General features: G+C 43.6%; 1 protein-coding gene across 1 annotated transcript; it reads left to right on the forward strand.

The window, feature by feature from the left end:
- Positions 1-5,366: 5,366 nt before the first annotated feature.
- LOC124526314 (zinc finger protein with KRAB and SCAN domains 7-like) lies at positions 5,367-16,538 on the forward strand. The gene is made up of 4 exons (XM_047099236.1): positions 5,367-5,615; positions 11,755-11,846; positions 12,136-12,262; positions 14,332-16,538. Exons 2-4 carry the CDS (start codon positions 11,832-11,834, stop codon positions 15,771-15,773), a joined length of 1,584 nt encoding a protein of 527 aa, XP_046955192.1. The 5' UTR covers positions 5,367-5,615; positions 11,755-11,831; the 3' UTR covers positions 15,774-16,538.
- The last annotated feature ends 6,166 nt before the right edge of the window (positions 16,539-22,704 follow it).

Raw genomic sequence — 22,704 nt, forward strand, 5'->3', positions numbered from 1 at the left:
CTAACAAAAGCCATACTCTCCTAGGATGCTCCCATTCACATAGTCATCTCCCTGGTCTCTATTCATACAGAGCACATTGTGGTGGCAGGGTACCTCTCTGGGAACCTTTCCCATGACAGGTGAAATCATGGTATTTCTCTGCGTAAGCCCTGCTCTGTGGGGAGTGATAGGAATATTTGTGTAAGCTCCACAGGATATTTGTGTAAGCTCCATTCCCCTGTGTGTTTGTGCCCCATTCCCCTATTTCTGAACCCTATTTTACATTTATACCATGGAGCCCTAATGGTGTGGGTGTCCATGCCACCAATATAATGCCACTAGGGGATGGTTCCCCGCGTGGCCCCCCACCCCCACCCCCCACTTGTATGTCCCCACATTGGAACAGAGTAGAGCCTGGAGCTGGGCACTGCAGGTGGCTGGCATTCAGCAGTGACAGAGGCCAAATGGCCCAATGTGCCTCTTGAGAATATCTCTGTTTTGTAGAAGAACAAGAACAGACTCAGTTTTCCTTGCTTCAGATCTTTGCCTGCTTTCTTTTTTCTCTCTCTTTTTTTTCTCTCATTTTTCTTTTCCATCCTCTCCTCCCCTGAACCTAAAAACATTAACAGATAAGCTACAAGACTTACAAAGAAAGCTCTCCAAAATAACTGTTCTGACAGTTGCCAAAATGAGATTGCACCAAAGATCCTGAGAAAGAACATGAAAAGCCAAATACATGCTACTATTCCATCCACAAGTTTTATAGCAGTTACAGAGAAAACTGTAGCCAGGAACACACATGTACCGCTTCTTCTCCTTGTCTATAAAAACTCCAATATTTCTTTGGTTTAGGGAGTTACCTACTTTTGAGTTGCTCCCAGATGCCCATCAGCTAATTAAAGCCTTCAACCTCTGTTTGATTAACTTTACCTATTTTGCCTCCTTGGGAAGTTTTTCTGTCCACCATTTCTTTGAGAACAGGAAATGCAACATAATTGCCTGCATCTGCAATAACCTGCAAATGGATAGTAAGAGGACAGGAGTCTGCAGCTGAAACAGGCAGAAATAGGAAGCTACTGGAAGCTGTGGGCAAGTGACACCAATGTAGTAAGCCCGAGGTTTTTCAGAAAGCAAGAAAAGAAAACCAGTACTGAGTTAAGCAGAGACTGATCAAGTGTAATTTCAAAGTACAAGTTAAATTTGTACCATTTTAATCTTCCTTTAAACATATCTTTAACAAATATGAAAAAAAGTAGTTATTGGTATGAAAATGCAAGGCATTTCTATAACTAAATTGTGTTTTTCTAACTCTTCTGTTCTCCTGCCCAAGAAAGGTAATCTGTAAAGGTGTCATTCATGAACAGCTCCTGGATTTGTAATAGCTTCTGTGAAGCCATGGTTATTTTCTTTTGTGGCTATGTTGAATTTTGCTTGAGACCTGTGATCCTAGTAAACAGTGATGGTTAAGAAATCCCCTTACTCTTTTGTGTTCAAGAAAACAGCTTACTGCAAAGAACCACACTTCCCCATATGGTTTAGGTAAGATTTGCAGGTGCCCTCCTTTTTCATCTACAACAAAACCAGACGCAGCCTGTCTAAATGTCCATTCTGTACCCCATTAGCTGTACTGCTTGTCCTAGTGATCAACTGGAACAAAATGCTTGTTAGCCAAATTTTAGTCAGGCTTCTCTCTTCCCTATACACCTTCCCTGAACTCTGCTTGCCCCCAAAGTAGAGCAAGCACAAAAATGTGGAACATGTCCCCTTTTCAGCTTCTCCTGGGAATCGGCTGACCACAAGAAGATACTTGCCTGTTTTCTATTTGATTTTGAGACATTTGTGGGCCTTATGGTCACATTCTCCCTGTTGCAATAGTCCCCCTTCTGAGTTCTTTTGAATAAGAGTCTCTCCTTACGAAGTCTAGATTTGTTTTTCTCTGGCAGTTTCCTACCATGTTGGCCATCTTTCAGTGTGCAGACATACCAAACTCATGGCCACCTTAGGGCCTTTGCATGCTGCTCCCTCAGCTGGATATCTCTTCCCATCATCACTGGCCCTGTAGGGCAGGAAAACTACAGTCACTAAATCCAGCCCACACTCCAGGGGAGGGGAATTAAGTTCTACCTCTTGAAGGGAGGAGTAGCAAAAAGTTGTGGACATACTTGAGAAATACAACACTGTGTTGTTCCTCCATGGGCTGTAAAGACAGCAGCAGCCCCATTGCTCCATCCATACCACCATTCCACCCTTGCCTCTTTTGAAGATCTTGATGTCAGCCTTTAGCACCCACTACTCCTCATGTCAGGAATTACACCCATATATTTATTTTGTTTATTTATTTATTTTGAGAGAGAGAGAATGTGCACAAGCAGGGGAGGGGCAGAGAGAGAGGGAGACAGAATCCTAAGCAAGCTCTGTGCCATCAGCTCAGAGCTCAATGCAGGGCTTGAACTCACAAACTATGAGATCATGACCTGAGCTGAGATCCAGAGTTGGGTGCTTAACCAACTGCACCACCCAGGCACCCCACACCCATGTTCTTCCACTCATGAAATGAGCATCTTGGCCATGGCTAAGTCTGAAAGCCCTTAGGGATTATAACACTTCTTCCAGAACCCAAACCAACCTCAGATGGGTTATCCCAGACCTCATCACTGACCTATGTCCCTCGTATGGTGACAGCAGGTAGCATTGACACTCTTCATATGAGTCCCCTGTCCCCATCAGTTATGGCCCACCTGTTCATCATGGAGATGTTCTGCCTCTATGACTTACCTCCCCAGCCAGTTGATTTCTGACTACTGTCTGCAGTCTATCTCCCGATTTGGGAAAAAAAGAGTTGAGGCCTTTTGACTATGTATTTACCCATTCTCTGCCCACTTTCCACTGATCAATGACCACATTGTACACTCTTGTGTATGAAGTATCAACTGTATATTTGAGAACATCTTCCTAATAAGTCCTCTGGTCTTCTCATCTTGCCTCGTGCAAGTTTGCATCCAACTTCTTATATTCCAACATGCTCAACAGAACGATTATGGCTACTACATAATCCTGCTCTATATACTCTTAGCCCTGCAAACACCCTGGCAGCCAGGCCACATGAGAGAATCTATACCTTCTGCTGGTCCAGAAAGTAAGATAACCAGAACCGGGTCATGTAGGAAGCCATGAGCATGAAACACATCCAGCTATCCTAGCATGCACTGCTACATCTCCCACCCGTGCAGAGAACATTGTTAAGAATGGAAGAGGTCCTTAACACCATGGCACTCTGAAACCAGCTGGCCATACCTTGTGAATCCACCTCATCTTTCATTGCTCGATAATCATGCCAACACTGAATCATACATATGATCTAGATGAAAGGATTAATTAGGGGATGGGGAGAGGAGCTGAAGGAGGTCTCTTCTACCTGGTCTCATTCTACCAGTTGCAGGGATGGAGGGATTTTTGGCCCCTTCAATGACTCCCAGTCCACAGACAGAACTGAAAGGGCTACTTAGGTCTCTGTTCCCCTCAGGGGTGTGTGAGAGGCTGGACCCGGTGCTAGGCTGAGACCGGGTCGAGCAATGGCTCCCTGTTGACTCAGCCAACCCGGTGGTCCCCCCTCCCATTCCCCCACTTACAAAGGCATACGAAAGCCTTCTCAAGGCTGAGAAATCTAATTCCTGAAGCCTGTGGTCTGTGGGTGTTGGCAGTAATGTTACCCCCCTTTTTCTACCCCAGGTCAAATGGAAACAAACATGGGAACTGTGTTTTGCTAGCAATCTATCAACAAGGTCTTGTTGTGACCCATTTAGAAAGTTCACAAGGTACACAGAACTAAATGTTTTGGCTGGCAGCGATCATGTGAAACCTGTTTATTCTTAGAATGACCTGATCCATAAGAGTCTTGATATAAAAGATTGTGTACAGCAACAATAAAGCTGTCACTTGGGCCATCAGCCCAGGGGACCCTCCTGTTCCCAAACTGGCTTCTCTTCTCTTTTTTTTTCTTACATTCCCCTACCCTCAGGACCCTGATCTCGGTGTTTGTTGCGCCGGTTGCAACAGGGGTGATATTTAGAATATTAACAATTTGTACCAGCCTGAGTGGATGAAAGTAAGTCTGAAGGACCCTTGATGGCATTAACCCTTTAGTTGTTGGATCATGTAAATGATTCAGGAGGACCGCAGTTGGGTGAGGGAGGGTCAGGGTAGCTATTTACCAATTGGTATATGGATTCTTAAGAAAAAGGTAAGATAAAAATGATAAAAACCATAATTGCTATAACTGTCACTGAACTCAAATTTTGCTGTGCACCCAATCAATACCTAGTAAGACAATGTTTGAGACATCAGTTTTGAAGCAAAGAAAACTATTATCAGAAGGGCAACCCAATGAGAAGGCAGAGGATCATTCCCAAAGCTGCCTCACCCTGTTGAGCCTAGGGATAGCTTACATATGTTTGGGGAAGGAGGTGAATACATGAGAGGAGGGTGAGGGGTTCCTTGAAGCCTTGAGCGGGGATGCCTTGAAATAATCTGGAGGTATGTGTTCTTCTGAACAATGAGGTGACATATGTGACCTGGTATGTCAGGTATGTCAGAATAAATCAGTAGGTAAACAAGGAGTAGAAGTGAAAAGGGCAAAGTTAATGACTGTGCAGGAGGTTAAGAGGTAATTAGGTGGAGAACCAAACGAAACATGGAGCTAAATTAATAATGCAATGATATAACTATAGTTCTGCTTATGCTTTCAAAGCAGGTCCAGGAACCAGATGCCCAGCTTCATAACCATATGTACAGATTAAACTTTATACTGTTTTGTGTCTGCTTCTCAAGCTATAATGCCACAGTCTCTTCAGGTTATAGTCCAGGAACCAGTCAGTTCTGACTTTCTGGTGTAAGATTTGACCTCATCTTTGCTTGCTGTTGTTGATCTTTGAGAACACGCTTAACCTTCATATTTCGGATCATCCCTATTTCACTGGTAATGCCCTCTCTCAGACAAGGTCTTTAGTTTTCTTTGGAAACTTGCACTTCAGTCTTTATAACCCTCCTTACGACCATGTCCACAACCTCCTTCCGCCTGCCTCTGGGATCCAAGCTCAGAACCATGCCACCCATATTCTTCCTATAAATGCAGATGGAACTAAAGAGATAGGATAGAGGGCTGCAGTGAAAAGACCAAACACACAAGCAGCAACCTCTTTGACCCCAACCATAGAAACTTCTTACTTGACACATCTCCAGAGGCAAGGGAAACAAAAGCAAACATGAACTATTGGGACCTCATCAAGATAAAAAGCTTCTGCACAATGAAGCAAACAATCAGCAAAACTAAAAGGCAGACTGCAGAAATGGGAGAAGACATTTGCCAATGACATATCTGATAAAGAGAGTGGAGGGCAGGCGCTCACAGTGGAAGACAGGGTTGCTGAGGACAGGTCAGGCGGCTCACAGGCAGCTGAGCACCGCGCTGGCGCCAGGGAGAAGGCGAGACGTTGGCCCTCCCAGCTTCCTAGAGCGGCCGCAGAGTCGCGGGGCGGCGGCGCGCGTGCGCGACCTGGGCCGACGGAGAGCTGGTCTCTGGGCCACGGGTTCTGGGCGGGTGGTGTGGCTGGAGGACTCGGTGTCGGGGACCTGGGGAGGTGAGCCACCGGGCGGGGCACGGGGGCGGCGGAGGCGGGGGGGGGGGCGACCGGCAGTGAGGGTGCACGGCTCGCGAGGGCGGCGGGGACGCTCGGCCCCTCCCGGGGTGAGAGTCAGGGGTCGGGGGTGCTGGCTGAGGCCCGGCCTGGAGGCGGCGCCCGGGGCGGGCGGTCTGGCCGGGCGGGGATCCGGTCCCCGCTGCGGTGAGGAGTGTAGCTGGAAGCGCTTTGCAGCCCCGGGCAGAGAGTTGGGAGTAATGGCTTCTGTGCTTTATCCTTTCTCCCAATTATGCAAACAAAGCGTACTCATTAGGGACAATTAGATGACGCGGGTGGGAGCCAGAAAAGTGAGAATAACCGCAGTCCGCAAATAGTTTCGTCTGGATGCTTCCTGACATTTTAAAATTTGCTCACAATTGTGCACATTCATACACGGGTGCGTGTGCCTTTCGAAATGGGATCGTACTGTGGCCTTTCAAAACTTAGTATTATTGGGATGCAAAAGTATTGTGCTAAAATTTACATAATACTTACCATAGGGTACAATAAAATCGACCACTTTAACCATTTTCAAGTGTGGCAAAATTGAGCGGCATTAAGTACATTCATACCCTTGCGTTTTGAAAATGATGATACCTTCAACAGGCGGAATGCATTTGTTCACATAGCGGTCAAAATTGGTGCTAGCGTTAGTTAGGACGCCACCGAGACATATTTCTGTGAGGATAATTAAACGGAAACGTTTTCGTTGCAGTTTATTTTCCGTAGTTAGTACACACTACACAAAGCTGTAATGCTCACAAAGTGACGCTTGTGCAGGAAAATAGCAGAATCTTGTGTATTAGGGTGACTGCCTCTTTTCAAAATGAAAGTGTAGCATATAAAAGGGAGTTTTAATTTTTTCAATATACATTTTTAAAGATTTTATTTTTAACAAAAAGGGTTTTTTAAAGATAAGGTACAGCTCTTAAAACCACCGTACTGTCTCTGACTTGCATAGGCCTGAGAAGTCAGAGAATGGTCGGTCCCCTTCTAAGTTACGAGTGGTGGCCAGGAAAGAACACCACCCTGTTTCGAGCTGTATGTAGTGCAGAAGTGAAAACGCATTAGTATTAGTACATTATTTGCAAGGAAATGTCAGTGAGTGGTTTTAGTCATAATTTGATGAAGGGATTTTGGAGAACTTGCATCCGCTTACACGTGTGTGTGTGTGTGTGTGTGTGTGTGTGTGTGTGTGTGTGTGTGTTGAGGGTCTGATGAATGGGGGTGCTCTTACCTGTCGTGTTGATGCTGAAGAAAGGCGGACAAATTTTGGTTCAAAATGTAGTCCTTACTGTAGGTCGAAATGATGGGAATGTTTTGAAGATAAACCCTCAGTATATACTTAGAAAGGAAACTGACAACAGCATCACAAATACTAAGTCTGCCACTTGAAGTTTTCTGAGGCTCCTCGTGTCCAGGAAGTATCAGTGCAAGGGCATTCTGTGATGTCGGAGAGTTGCTTGGGAGTAGAAATACATAACGTATAGTAACCGTAACTTACCTTATTTGTCAGTCTTCAGGATTTTTGTATCAGAAACGCTCTGAAAGAACTCCCCAGGTGAATCATGAGACGCTGTACAAGATTGGATTTTTGAGCTTAAACTTCTGCCTGATCTTAAACCTCTTACCCTCCTTCCTTGTTTTATTACAGTGTGTCGGACCAGACATGCCTATCTAACATGCCATGTGTTTTCTTCATTTTCTGTCTTCCTGTAAGCTCTGCAAGGCGGTGGTGTTTTTTGTTTATTTGTTTTGGTTTCTTGTGGTGTTTTGTTTTTGGTATCCTTATTCGTTATGTAGTCCTTAGTGCCTGGGGCATAGCTGGTGCCCAGTAAATACTGTTAATAAAAGAATGAATCTAAATTGGAGATAAGAATAACAATATTTAATATCTTTGATTGCCACGGTTTTGTTTTGTTTTTTTAAATCTAAGATAGAAATACATCAGAAAAAAGTGATAACAGTTCTTCCCTTCCGAGACCTTTTTCTTGAGGCGCCTGGGTGGCCTAAATGGTTAAGCGTCCAACTTTGGCTCAGGTCACGATCACAAGGTCCGTGAGTTCGAGCCCCGTGTCAGGCTCTGTGCTGACATCTCAGAGCCTGGAGCCTGCTTCCGATTCTGTGTCTCCCTCTCTCTCTCTGCCCCCCTCTCAAAAATAAGTATATATTTAAAAAAAACAAACAAACAAACAAACCCTTTTTCTTTTGAATAGTTGTGGACTTATAGAGGGTTGCAGAAACCGTACCGAGTTCCCTTATATTCTTTGGTCAGTTTGCCTAGAGTTAATATCTTGCATAACCATAGTACAAGTCCTCAAACTTCAGAAGTTTACAGTGTACAATGCTATTCATTAAACTGCTGACTTTAATTACAGAGTCCAGCAGTTTCTCACTAGTGACCTTTTTCTGTTCCAGGATCCGATCTAGATTCCCTCATTCCACCATTCCGTGTAGTTGCCCTGTCTTCTTGTTTTCCTTCAATATGTGACAGTCTCTCCATCTTTCCTTGTTTTTCATGACGTTGACACTTTTCAAGTATGTTGTATGGGTATTTTTAGAAAGACTCTCACTTTGGTTTTGTCAGATGTTTTTTCCTGCTTCAATTGAGGATGATGTTGCTATGTGTTATTACTGTCGATACTGATTTTGACCTAGTGGTGTCTTCCATGTGTCACCATTGTAAAGATACTGGCTTTCCCTTTGTAACTAGTGATTATTTGGGGGAAGATACTTTGAGACCTTGCATGGCAATATCCTGCTTTTCTTTACTGTTCACCCACTAATTAGCCTTCTTGGTGGATCTTATCACTGTAATGGTCTAGTGGTGACTTTGATTTCTGTTATTCCTTCTCCAGATAATAATTGGAATATTTCCTGAGGAAGAGTTGTGCCTTCTTTCCCTTTGTTTTATTTCTTCAATTATTTGTATCTGTGTGATGTTGGATACATATCCTCTGGGCTATGATGCGGTGCTAATGGTACTTATTTCGTTGCTTAAATTATTCCAGCTTTGGCCCTTGGGGGCTCTTTGCAGTGGCTCCTGCTTCCCCTTAAAGTGTCCACATCCTTTTTGGTGTCTTTCCCTGACTTTCTGGCCCCATACATTAGTTGTGTTTGTTGTATCTTCCCTTCCCCAGCCCCCGAGACCACCACTTCTCCAAAGATCCCTAGTTCCTTTCTCCATGTTCACGGTTTATTGGAGAATGATACTGAGAAACCAAGTTTTGGGCGCTAGGTTTGAGCTCACTTCTTAACTGATGTACGGGTTCAAGTATACTGTAACACTCTAGTTATGTACTGGAAGCGGTCTTTCTTGTTTCCTTATCAGCGTATAAAATAAAGCATATGTACCCTCACACTGGTAGGAAAAACACGGGAATAAGAGACTGCTAAATGAGGATTAAAAAAAATTTTTGTTAACATTTATTTATTTTTGAGAGAGAGAGACAGTGTGAACTGAGAAGGGGCAGAGGGAGAGAGAGGGAGACAAAGAATCTGAAGCAGGCTCCAGGCTCTGAGCTGTCAGCACAGAGCCCGACGCGGGGCTGAAACGCACGAACTGTGAGATCATGACCCGAGCCGAAGTCCGGCACTTAACCAACCGACTGAGCCACCCACGTGCCCCATAAATGAGGATTTTAAAAGAAAACGAAATACGTCATGTATGAGCTGAAGAAGCAAAATGACAAAAAAGGAAACTGTCCCTGAAAAATGCCCAGATAATTGTTTGGGATTTCCCCTGTTTTTACAAAGCCATTTTCATTGCAGGATTGAGACTGGGCCTAAGGTATGAAGCTCTGGGAGAAGAGGCCCGATCAGCTCAGGTTGCCTCCTAGGCCTGGGATGGGTGAAGTTTTATTTCTGTTCTCAAAAGCTGGTTGGGACATGGAGAAACCCTGAGGCATTAGGAAACCTGAATTTAACTGGGCAGCTTCAGCTCACTGGCCCCCATGTCTTTACTGTGCCCCGGGTCTTTCCAGAGTCTGACAGGCCCTGGAGGTCTTTAGCTTTCTCCATGTTCATGGTTGCAGAGGCTAGGCCAACCCTTTCTCCCCGATTGAAGGCCTGGAACCCCTCGCCAGGTTCCTAGGCTTTCGCCCTCTTTTTCCTGTCAGTTAGTCTTCTCATCACCTGTGTCCAGATACTTCGCTGGCCTCTTTGGACATTTCTGTAGCAGCTGCTTTAGAACAGGCCTGCTTGGAGGCTTATTTTTGGTGCTAATTGTGCTGTGGATCTCCATTTCCTGAGATAGGTCTTGCCATTTCTATTTCCTGCTGGGTGCCTTCCTTCAGAACATTTGTCTCTGGGCTCAAGTTCATTCTCTTTAGCCTCACTGCCAGATTTCTGGTCACTGTGAGCAGCTTTCTAGTCCTTTCCTACTTGGGTTTCTTGCTCTTCTCCAGTCTATTCTGCAGGTTTGTTGGGGAAAGTCTCTGTCCCTCTTCCTCTGACTTTCAGCTGCCTTCTGAGCAGTTGTTTCTGCTGCTGGGGCTCAGCACGGCTGCAGCCTGTCCCTCTTGCTCGGCTCAGCCTTCTTTTGTTGTTGCTGGTCTTCAGGTCTGTCTGTAGGCCTTCAGCCACTTACTTTTTCATTTCCCTCCTTTTCCTTTGCTTTTGTTTCTCCAGTACTTCTTCTTTTTCTCCACTGTTTTTCCACATCAAAGCTTCACTTCTCTGCCAGAACTTTAGCTGACTCCTCAGCCTGCATGATCCCTAATGTAGTTCTTGACTGGACTGACTCTTCATGCCCTGAAACAGAAGTGTAGTTTTTTTGTGTGTGTTAGCTGGATGGCAGCCTGCTTTCTGGCATGAGCTCTTTCCGTCTGGTTAGTCACTCTTTTTTCTCTGTCTTGACAGCATTGGCGGAGTCTGGGAGATAGCGAATAGGTATTGGTTTATAACCAAGTAGGAGATGGCTTCGGAGTGAAGGGAGTGATTTCTTTAAATGTATTTAATGGTCGCAGGAGATGGAGGATGGTTTCAGGGGACGATGAACATCATGTGTGACTTGGTGCACTGAGTTATGGGACCCTTTACAAGAGGTACCAAGGCCTGCTCTCCGTATAATTTACATACATGTTCCATAGTAGGAGTCCAATTTTACTGTTTTTTGTATGAACATCTAGTTTTCCAGCATCATGTGTTGAAAAGTCTGTTCTTTCCCCTTTCAGTGCTCTAGTGACCTTTCTGAAAAATAAGTAATATTCGATGTATTGGTTAATTTCTGGACTCTTATTCTATTATAATCATCTATGTGTCTATCCCTATGCCAGCATTTCAGCATTCTGATGACTGCTTCTTTGTAATGTAAGTCTTGACATTGGAATTATGAGACCTTCAACTAATTTTTTCCCAATTTTGGGGGGGGGGGATATGCTAGAATTCCATGGTATTCCATATGAATTTTATTATCAAGTTTTCAGTTTCTAAAAGAGGCTCAATCAGAGACCATATTGACACTGCAGATTAATAGGGGGATATTTATTAGATGTGAGTTTAAGGAAAAGAGAGAGAGAATAAGAAATGTCTAGAATCATGGACAAACTTGGGAAGTAGAAAGGAAGATGGTCAGAATGTCCATTTTTGATTTTGCATATGAGGTGAGGACCCAAAGGAAACGTCCTGTAGGTGACTGGAAGCTTCTGATAGGAGTCTAGGAAAGAGCTAGGAACTGCGAAAGCAGCGTTAGAGCATTGATAGTCGGTGAGATCTCCGACAGAGCAAAAAGAGATGCTCTGAGGTCTGAGAGCCTCCAGTGTCCATAATGAGAAGGCAAGAGAAGGAAGTGAAACCAGAACGAGGGGCCAGAGATGTGAGAGGAAAAGCAGGCTGGGCTGATGCTAGGGAAGCCATGGGGAGAGAAAGCGGGCAGAAGTATAGCTTCCTTCAGAGAGGTTGAAGCGAGTGAGGGCTGGGAGGAATGGCCAGCTCTCAGTTTGACCAAGGACCCTCTGCACCCTCAGAAAAACGCCTGCCTGGAAGAGGGATGAGAGGCAGTGTGTGGAGCCGCCTGGGTTCTCTTGAATCCACTCACTGGGACACAGACCTTACTGGAGCCAAGGCAGGGCTGTCCTCATAGCTTTCTTTCCTCCGTCAGGTCAGTGTGCTTCCCAGGTGCCTGCCGTTTCCCAAGCTGGGAAGTCAGGAGACCAGGCAGCAGCAACTGTGCTTCGGATGGTCAGGCCCCAGGTGAGCTTGAGTCTGTCTTCCCTGAGTTCCCAAGTGTGTGGTGCAGGAACAGCTAGCACTCATCTCCGGGCCCTGGCCCATTCTGAAAGTGCTCCTGTGGTTTCCCAGCCTGATCGCACCCTCTGGAACTGGGTCCTGCCTGCTGAGTTCATGAACTCTGTTTCATCCCAGCTTCTCTCCCTCCAGCACCCCTTTGCCCACCAGGGCCCCACCCTGGGCTCTGGGTACCCTGATGTCTCTGCCCTTCAGGCCGGGAATATCCCTGAGCAATAGAAGCTTGTCGTTCCAGGGTTCTGCAGCGTACGAGTTCCTGTCTGTGGACTATACCGAGAGGAAGTGGAAAGGTCCGGCACTCAGTCAGAGAGCCGTGTACCGGAGCCTCATGCCGGAAAATTATCGCAGAGTGGCCTCATTGGGTAATGATTCTGTTCCCCAGTAACGTAGTCTGCATTCTATACGTTTTCTTTGCTATGTGCTTCTTTTTCAAGTTTTTATTGCAAAAAGCTGCAAACGTAAGACAAAGTACAGAGAACAGTGTAATGAACTGTCACGCACCCATCACTCAGCGTTCTAATTATAAGCAGTGTCTTTATTTCACTTTTAATTGAGCTAGGTGGTTTGGTTAGAATTTGTAGTTGTAAGGAGTAGGGAACCACTCATGTTATTGTAAGTCCTGAGCTGTGTTACTTCAGTAAGGCTGAAGGAATGGAAACCCTGATCAAACCTGCCAGCTAGACCATCCTTTGGGAAATGGGGCCCATGGAAACTGGGCCCTGACCCAGAGCAGCACAGGGTCCTCAGCAACAACAGCAAATAATTTTTATGCCAGGGAATGTGGTAGTTGCTCCCTGCTTACCTGTTTTCTCCTTCCACGGCTACCTATTTTCTTCACTCCGAACCTTTTGTCCTCTCATGGCATCTTCTTGATTAGACTTTCTGTTCCCTCATACTTTTTGCATGCCGTGGCTCCTAATGGCTTGGCTTCTCTCCTTGCCTCATTTCAGCTTCGAGCTCCTACTTGTTTTTATTTTCTTTATTTTGCCCCATTTCCAGTTGCAGATTTACTTAGAGAGGGACTCCAAGGGTGGTTCAGCCATTAAGTATCATCTCTATTTGGGCAGACTTTGCTCCTGGCCACAGCAGAGGCTGATGTGTAAGGTACAGAGAAGCTACCCTTGGGCCTGGTGCCCTGGTCAGTCGTGGTCTGAGATGTAATGAGACCAGTTGTCATGAGGCACAAAGCATGGCTGCCTCAGCTTCCCCTTCAGGAACGACGGAGGTGGGACAGCTTCCTGGAGGGGGATGTTTTGGGGGCAGGTTCTCTGGATGGCAAGTCTAGGACAGTAGCCAAATCTGAAGAGGGTGGGTGGGCTTAGGAGCCAAGGAGCCCGATATCTATAACTTTCCATGTGCTAAAATGCCATGATGGGTTGTGGCCCTGCTTAAGATGTGATTAAAAGGAACCAACATTTTTGTGTTTAGCTGTGACTGATTGCCTGCTTCTTCCCATCTTTTCTAGATTCCAAAGGAAAGATTGAACTGTTCAGTTTCCTATGATTCCAGATGACCAAGATACCAAAGACATATTTTGAGTCATATTTCAAATTATCGATCCCTTTCTTAATTTTCGTAGGAATGCAGTACTGCCTTCTACCAGTTCAGTGCCCCAGGGACTAGAGGACCCCCACTTTTAGAGCCCTGCTGTCCCCTGCATGCTTTTCTGAACCCGTGGCTTCTCTGAATCTTGTCATTGTCCTCACACGTGAGAATCACTTTTTTTGGTCCGTTTTTTTCCGTATTGTGCTTGCCTACACTGTTTCTCATATTTGACTTGAGGTATTTGCCACTCCTCTCTCCCCTCAATATCTTTGCTGAGAACCGTGGAAGCAGACAATGGCGTGGTTGGAAAGGATGTTAGAGTTCATCATTTTACTAAGTGACTTCTGTAAGTCACCCGTCTGTACAGTCTGTTCTCTTGCCCTCCAGTTGCTCTTTTTTTTTTTTCCTTTTAAGTTTATTTATTTATTTTGAGAGGGAGAGAGAACGCAAGTTGGGGAGGGGCAGAGAGAGAGGGAGAGAGCATCCCAAGCAGTCTCTGCTCGGCATGGAGCCCAACACATGGCTCGATCCCACGACTGCAAGATCACGACCTGAACCGATGTCAAGAGTCAGATGCCTAACCGACTGAGCCACTCAGGTGCCCCTAATTGCTCTTTTGAATTGGGTAATTAATTGGAGCAATTAAGAGCTATCAGGACAGACCTCTGTGCACTCCCTTCCCCCCCCCCATCGTCCTTCCCCTCTTCATCTTTCTGTCCATGAAGAAAAACTTGAGCTAGTTCCCACTTTTGTCCTGTTCTTACTGTGTCGCCTCTTAATGTGTCCCCTAATGTGAAGGTTTTTTCAGATACGTAGATCCTGATGATTCTGTTTCCTTAATAGGATGCAAAATGAATAAAAGTTGTTTTCTTCTCTCTTTTGGCAGCAAATGAGACTAGGATGGAGTGTCCAGATTTGCCTGCAAAGCAGGAAGTTTCTAAAGGACTGGGGTCATCTGATGGGACATCAGGAGGCCTCTGTGGGGTGGTTTCTGGGGAACCAGAGGCAGGAACTGCCTGTGAAGGTGCTTTAGAGAAGCTGGAAGGGCAACCGTCAGATGAGGAAGGGAGCAGACTGGAAAGTGATTTCTTCAAACTAACACACAAGGATAAAGGTAAATCCACAAAAGATGGATGTGATGAATATAAGGATCCAAATCTGTCCTCTAGTGCTACAGAACATCAGAGAGTTCTCAAGGGACAGAAATTTTACCAGTGTGATGAATGTGGTAAAGCTTTTAATTGGAGTTCACATCTCATTGGGCACCAGAGAATCCATACTGGAGAGAAACCCTATGAGTGTAATGAGTGTGGGAAGACTTTCAGGCAGACCTCTCAGCTCATAGTTCATCTCAGAACCCATACAGGGGAAAAACCCTATGAGTGCAGTGAGTGTGGAAAGACTTACCGACACAGCTCCCATCTTATTCAACACCAGAGACTACATAATGGCGAGAAACCATATAAATGCAATGATTGTGGAAAAGCTTTCAACGAGAGTTCCAAGCTCTTTGACCATCAAAGAACCCATACTGGAGAGAAACCTTATGAATGCACTGAGTGTGGGGCTGCCTTTAGTCGGAGTAAAAATCTTGTTCGACATCAGGTACTTCACACTGGTAAGAAACCTCACAAGTGTAGTGAATGTGGGAAAGCTTTCTGTTCTAATAGAAATCTTACTGATCATCAGAGAATCCATACTGGCGAAAAGCCTTATGAGTGTAATGAATGTGGCAAGGCCTTCAGTCGGAGTAAATGTCTTATTCGACATCAGAGTCTCCACAGTGGGGAAAAACCGTACAAATGCAGTGAGTGTGGGAAAGCCTTTAGTCAGATCTCTCAACTTGTTGATCATGAGCGAATTCATACTGGAGAAAAACCTTTTGAATGTAATGAATGTGGTAAGGCATTTAGTCTCAGTAAATGTCTTATTCGACATCAGAGACTTCACACAGGTGAAAAGCCCTATAAATGCAACGAGTGTGGAAAATCCTTCAATCAGAACTCATACCTCATTATACACCAGAGAATTCACACTGGTGAGAAGCCTTATGAATGTAATGAGTGTGGAAAGGTCTTTAGTCATAATTCTAGCCTTATGGTTCATCAAAGAACCCATACTGGGGAGAAACCCTATAAATGCAATGATTGTGGGAAAGCTTTTAGTGACAGCTCACAGCTCACTGTGCATCAGAGAGTTCACACTGGAGAGAAGCCCTACGAGTGTATTGAGTGTGGGAAAGCCTTTAGTCAGCGTTCCACATTCAATCACCACCAGCGAACTCACACTGGAGAGAAGCACTCAGTTCTGGCTCGCTCAGTTAGTTAAGACATTCTCCAAAACAAAGCCAGAAACTTGAGTTAAATTCATTGTTTTTGTAAGAAAGATGCTCACCCTGATCTCTTGGTATCACTGATGAACAGCCATTCCCTACATTCTGCTGGGTCATAAAGTTGGGAGAGTCACAGTGCCATCATTCCCCACTATCAGGGAAGTAAGAACGACAGATTTCAGGTAGTTGTAGGTTTCCTTCCTTCTCTCTGTCTTCAAAAATATAGCTCTGGTTTTTGAATCCCATAGTCAGATTGTGTGCTTGTCAAAGACAGTGATTACATGCTTCTTTTCTATTGCAGCTAATTCATTTCACATTTACATAAAGTTACTCTCCAGTGCTCTGATACTTACCTATCTTGGGCATGGCCTTTTCAAAAGTTCTGTTGTGATCTAGATCCTCATCACTTGCATTCCCTACCTAGAAAATTTGTTAATGTTGGCCTCTCAGACCCTTTAAGATCCAGCTCATCTCAGAAAGACTTTCGTCTTGAAATGCTTTTCCTTCCTCCTAAACTTCTGTTGATTTGACCTCATGCTTCAGCTTACTTTGTGCTGTAATTTGCAATTGTTATTAAATTGTCTTGACAACTATTCTCAATGCATATGTGTATAGTTTCATACCAATTTAATGTAGGCTGTTTGAGGTTGGGTATGAGATCTTTGTCTTTTAGCACATAGACAATTCTCATATACTAGTTGTTTAATAAATAAGTTTTAAAAATTCATCTCTCCAGCCTTTTTTAACTGAGCATGAACTCCCCTTCCACCACTGGACCAAAGACTTAAAGATGAATATCATAGGATACCACATACAAAAGCCTCATTCATATTTTCTGAGTATACCTCTGGAAGTCTTCCTGCTATTACCTCAGCCTCAAAGAGCTATTAATTTGTGCTAGAGCATCCCTCTGTGTGTGCTTGTGTATACGTGTTGTCCAGGTGTTGGAGTCAGCACTCATGTTCCCCTGATAACATACTTTTCCCTGTTTTCTGTGATTGGAATTCACAGTGACTCTGATATCCCTATCAGGTAGTTCTCTCTACCTGCAACTGCCATCTAATTTCAAGGTGAGAGGAGTACACTTAACTATTGTAATTATCTTCTGGGTCATCCTTAATTCCCTATAAGGATAAGAAACAGTAAGTCTTTTTAGAGTCCTACAGTCATATATGAGACATTAGCTTGAACACCTTCTCCCAGTCTTGCAGGAAGGCCCCAGTGCTGGGGAGCTGTTGCCCTGGTGTCCAACCCTTTCCTCTTAGGGCAGTAGGATTAATAATGTGGTATAGGAGGAGGAGGTTAGAAGGGCAATATTAGATAGGTAGCCTGGAGGGGAGAGATTTTTGTGAGCTGTGATTTCTGTCAGACAATGGAGAAGAAAGGAAAGAGAATTGAGTCTCACGAAAATACAAAATACATGTCATTTAGGGGGAGGCATCTCAGAAAAAAGTCAAAAGAATATTTATTGGAGAGGTCTATAAAAACTGCTGAACCAAAGACACAATTAGAAATTTCCCATCTGTAACTTTTAAATTAGATTTTTGTTTTAAGATGTCTTTGTGGTGTTTATTTCCATTTTCCTTTATAAAATCTGCAGATGGGACTTTCTTAAAAGTGTTTTATCTTAGGAGTGCCCAGATGCTGGGAAGGAACCTGACTCTGTAATAGCACATGGGCCCATCCTTCCTCTGTGATTTGCACATTACTGGTCATGTCTTCAGTGAAAAACCCTGCCTATTGGATGCTGTAACTGTTTGTTGTGTGCTCATCTTGTTATCATCCTGAGTCTCTCTGGAGGGGGAAATCCAGCACTATTCATATTACTCCCCACTACCAATCTGGTATAGGTGTTCAGTAGGAATGAATGTCCTTACCTCCTGGAAAAGTACTCAGGCTCTTGCATGGAGGAAGATGGGCTATATATGAAAGCCATACCTCAATTTCTTTTAGTATTGCTAGTATTAAAAAAATTACTGAGTTTTAAAAATGTTATTTGGATCCAATTGCTTTGCTAAATTATTTTTAGTTTTAATAGTTTTTTTGTTTCATTTCTTAGCTTTTGTAAGTATACAATAAATAATGGTTAGTGTTCTCTTAATTTCCAATCTGTATGTCACTTAAGTTGTGTGTTAGCAAAAATTTTAAAAATAAAAAGTTTTTTCATGTTTATTTATTTTTGAGAGAGAAAGAGAGACAGAGTGTGAGCAGGGGAGAGGCAGAGCGAGAGGAAGACACAGAATCTGAAGCAGGCTCCAGGCTCCAAGCTGTGAGTACAGAGCCTGACGTGAGGCCTGAACTCCTGAATTGCAACATCATGACCTGAGATGAAGTTGGATGCTTAACCTACTGAGCCACCCAGGTGCCCCCTGCCCCCAAATGTTTGAATAGTGGTCAACGGACATTCCATGTCTTGTTTGTAACTTTCAGGGGAAATGTTTTGGCATTTTGAAATTGCATACAGTGTTCACTCTTTTTGGTTGCTGCTAAATATTCTTGTGTTTAGGAAGTTTTTTCCCATTGTTTTTAGAAGAAGTAATACAGTATAGTGGTTAAGAGCACAGACTTTGTACCTTGCACCCTTGTTCAAGTCTTGGCTCCACCAGTTTCTTAGGTGGTGGCCCTGGGCAAGTTACTTAGCTTCTTTGTATCTCAGTTCTTTGATCTGTAAAAGGGAGCTGCCTCATAAGGTTGTGAGGACAAAATTAGTTCGTAAGTGTAAGACACTTAAAATGGTACTTGACACTATAATAATGGTACCCACTGTAATAATTACAATACTTAGAGTTTTTATTAGGTTGGTTGGTAAGTTTTCTATTTTTCAGGTTTTTTTTTTTTTTTTGCATTCTAAAAATCACATTTATTGAGTCATAAAATAGGTGTACAAACTACATCTATTTAAAGTATACCATTGAGTGAGTTTTGATAGGAAACTCCATGCAGGAATTCATCTCCACAATTGAAATACAGAACATTTGCATCGTCCCCAAAAGAGACCTCCTATAGCCCATTCCTATTCTGGCTAAAGCCCCAGGTAACTACTGATCTGCTTTTTGTTACTGTAGATTTGTTTACCTTTTTAGAATTTTATAAAAATGGGTATATCTCTACTAATGAAAGCCAGGGAAGGTGCTTGGCATGTTCCAGGGTTCCCCACCTCAGCTCCTCTGTGAAGGTCTGGGGGAATGGGTATGACTAGGGCCACCAGAACATTGTAGGCTGTTGGAATTCTTGAGAGGAGTTTGTTAAGAGGGTCTGGGTAGTACTGGTGCCTTAAGGTGGAAAGAATTAGCAAATTGAAGTAAATCTAGGAAGATAGGATATCTAGTAATGATAACTGAATCATATCTATCTGCCTACATAATTTCTGAAACATAAACAGGCAAAGACATAATTGGGCCATCGTCATATGATATTGATAACAGTAATTAGGGAGCTTGGGAAGATGGCAGAGTAGGAAGACCCTGAACTCACCACGTCCCGCATTCTGAGCTAGATACCATCCACATCCAAGTCAGTAAACCAGAGAGTGATCCAAAGACTGTCAGAACAAACTCCACAAGTAAATATAGAGAAGGTGCATCTGAAAGGTTAGAATGGTCAGAAAGGCAGAAAGAGGCTGCCTGCAGGAGGGAGGGAGCTGCACACACAAAAAGGATGAGGAACTGGCCCTTTAACCAGGGAACTCACATGGGGAAGACATCCCCATAGCATTTGGCTTTAAAAATTAGATGGGCTGAATTCTGTGAGTTTTTAAAACCAGTGAGTCTGGGAACGTGGAGCTTTGGAGGTCAGCTGATGAAGCACTAGGCGAGCCAGGAGGGCAAGTGATAGCTGGGTTGCTGCCCTTAGTGGCCTGCATGGAAAGGGACATAAAAACGGCAGTTTGTGCAACACCATGAGCAAACAGGAGACGAATCTGTTCATACTGATTTTGGAATCTGTTGGGGGACCTTGAAAACAGAGTTTTCAAGTTTGAAAACAGAGTTGGCAGTCCCATTTTCTTCCCATACCCCCCAGTAGAAGCACAGAAATACGTGGGGGAGGCAGAGTAGCATAGCCACTTGCTACCTAACCTGTTAGCAGTGCACTGGGCCCCGGGAAAATTTTGTTAAAGCTGTGTGGGTGCCCAGCTGCTAGGTACACAGCTGCCACCACACGTCACACATACCTGCCATGCTTTGCCCAGCTGTGTGCCCCCAGCCACCCTCATGTGTCTCACCCAGCTGCACGCTGGCCACAATTGTGTGCTGTGCCTGTGTGACTGGCCATGTGCCCCCAGGCCAGGCACCACCAGACACCATTTTACACCACACCCAGTTGCATACCCCTGCTGCAGTTGCCTACCTTGCCCAGCCACCAGGTACACAGTTCTAGCCTAGCCCAGACACTGTGCCAGGCCCAGCTGCCACATCGCACCCAGCTGTGCATCCCCAGCCACAGCAGTGCTTCAGGGGATCCTGCATAGGACTAGTGGCCTACCGCAAATTTTGCTAACACCATTGCCCCCTCCCAAGGTTCCCAGCAGGCACACCTCCCACCCCCACTGAGTTCACCTGCCTGAGTACCATTAATCCCACAGCAAGCACACCCCACAACAGGCAGAGAGTCAGTGCAGACAACTGCACTGAAAGGAAAAGTGATTTAGACACAGCAGCAGAGCATAAGCAACACACATAGGATATTCTCCTGAAGTGCCAGGTTCTGGTGAACAGGGGAGACTGCACTCCAGGGCACTCTGGGAACTCTTTTTCATAAGGTCACTACTCTCAAGAACAGAAGATACAGTTGACTTAACACAGAGAAACACACAGAGCGGCAGACAAATTGAGGAGACAGAAATTTATGTCAAATGAAAGAACAGGACAAGGCCAAAACCAGAGATCCAGGCAAAACAGATATAAATAACATGTCTAATAGAAAATTTTAAAAAGTGATTGTAAGGATACTCATTGGACTTGAGAAAAGAGTGGAAGACATGAGTGAGACCATTAAGATAGGAATAAGGAATAACAGTAGAGATAAGGGCATAATAAGTGAAATGAGAAACACACTTGATAGAATGAACAACAGGATGAAAGAAGCAGAGGAACAAATTAGTGACCTGGACAACAGAGTAATGGACAGGAATCATGCTGAACAAAAGAGAGAAAAGAATTATGCAAAACAAGAATAGAGAACTCTGACTCCATCAAGTGCAATAACATTCATATTATAGGAATCCCAGAAGAACAAAGTGTCACAGAAAGCTTATTTGAAGAAATGATAGCTGAAAAATTCCCTAATCTGGGGAAGAAAACAGATATCCAGACCAGGACACACAAAGAATGCCTAACAGAATCAACAAAAGAAGACTAAAACATGTTATAATTAACTTTACAAAATACAGTAATACAGAAAAAAAATGATAAAAGCAGCAAGACAACAGAAGGGAAAACCCATAAGGCTGACAGGAGATTTTTCAACAGAAATTCTGCAAGTCAGAAAGTGGCATGATATATTCAAAGTACTGAATGAGAAAAATCTGCAGCCAAGAATACTCTATCCAGTAAGTTATCATTCATAGTAGAAGGAGGGATAAAGAGTTTCCCAGACAAACAAAACTAAATGAATTTGTGACCACTAAACCAGCTTGCAAGAACTATTAATACTCGTTGAATGGAAAGGAGAGACCAAATGTGACATTATAGAGGTAAAAAACAAATGCAGTAAAAATGAATACTTCCGTAAAATATCAGTCAAGGAACTCATAAAGAAAAGGATATAAAATATAACAACATGTACTTACAATGTGGAGAGGAGAGGAGAAGAAAATGGGTTCAAACTTAAACAATCATCAAGTAAATATAGATTATTAAATGCAGAAGAGATTATGTACAAACCTAATGGTAACGATATATGAAAAGCCACTAATATATATGCAGAGAATAAAGAGAAAGAAGTTCAAATATATTACTGAATAAAATCAGCAAAACATGAAAGAGATAATCAGAGAAAATCTTCAGAAACAGCCAGAAAACAAGTAATAAAATGGCAAGATATACTTATCAATAATAAATTTGAATATAAATGGACAAAACATTACAATCAAAAGATGTGACAGAATGGATTAAAAAAAAAACACCTATCTATATGCTGCCTACAAGAGACTCATTTTATTTATTTAAATTTTAGTTAAGATACCGTGCAATATTGGTTTCAGGAGTAGAATTTAATGATTCATCACTTATATTCAACACCTAGTGCTCATCCCAACAAGTGCCCCCTTAATACCTATCACCTATCTAGTCCATTGCCCACTGACTTCCCTCCATCAACCCTCATTTTGTTCTCTCTCTTTTTTTTTAATGGAGATTTCAGTTTCCTTATTTTTTAAAATTTTATTTATTTTGAGAGAGAGAGAGAGAATGAGGGGGGTGGAGGAGCAGAAAGAGAGGGGGACAGAGGATTGCAAGTGAGCTCTGTGCTAACAGCAGAGAGCCTGATGCAGGACTTGAACTCATGAACTGTGAGATCATGACCTGAGCCAAAGTCAGAAGCTTAATCAACTGAACCACGCAGGCACTCCTTGTTCTCTATCTTTAAGAGTTTCCTGGGGCACCTGGGTGGCTCAGTCAGTTAAGCGTCCGACTTTGTATATATGCCACATCTTTATCCACTCATCAGTGGATGGACATTTGGGCTCTCTCAATAGTTTGGCTATTGGTGATAGTGCTGCTATAAACATTGGGGTGCATGTACTGCTTCAAATCCATATTGTATTCTTTGGGTAATAGTTTTGTTTCTTGTGTTGTGAATTTTAGCCATTCTGACAGGTATGAGGTGGTAACTCATGGTTTTGATTTGAATTTCCCTGATGATGAGTGATGTTGAGCTATCTGGATTTCTTCTTTGGAAAAGTGTCCATACATGTCTTCTGTTCATTTC

The sequence above is a fragment of the Lynx rufus genome, unplaced genomic scaffold (assembly GCF_022079265.1).
Source record: "Lynx rufus isolate CCGP_SWC_20201006 ecotype Redwood Valley unplaced genomic scaffold, mLynRuf1.p SCAF_5, whole genome shotgun sequence".
NCBI classification, from domain to species: Eukaryota; Metazoa; Chordata; class Mammalia; order Carnivora; family Felidae; genus Lynx; species Lynx rufus.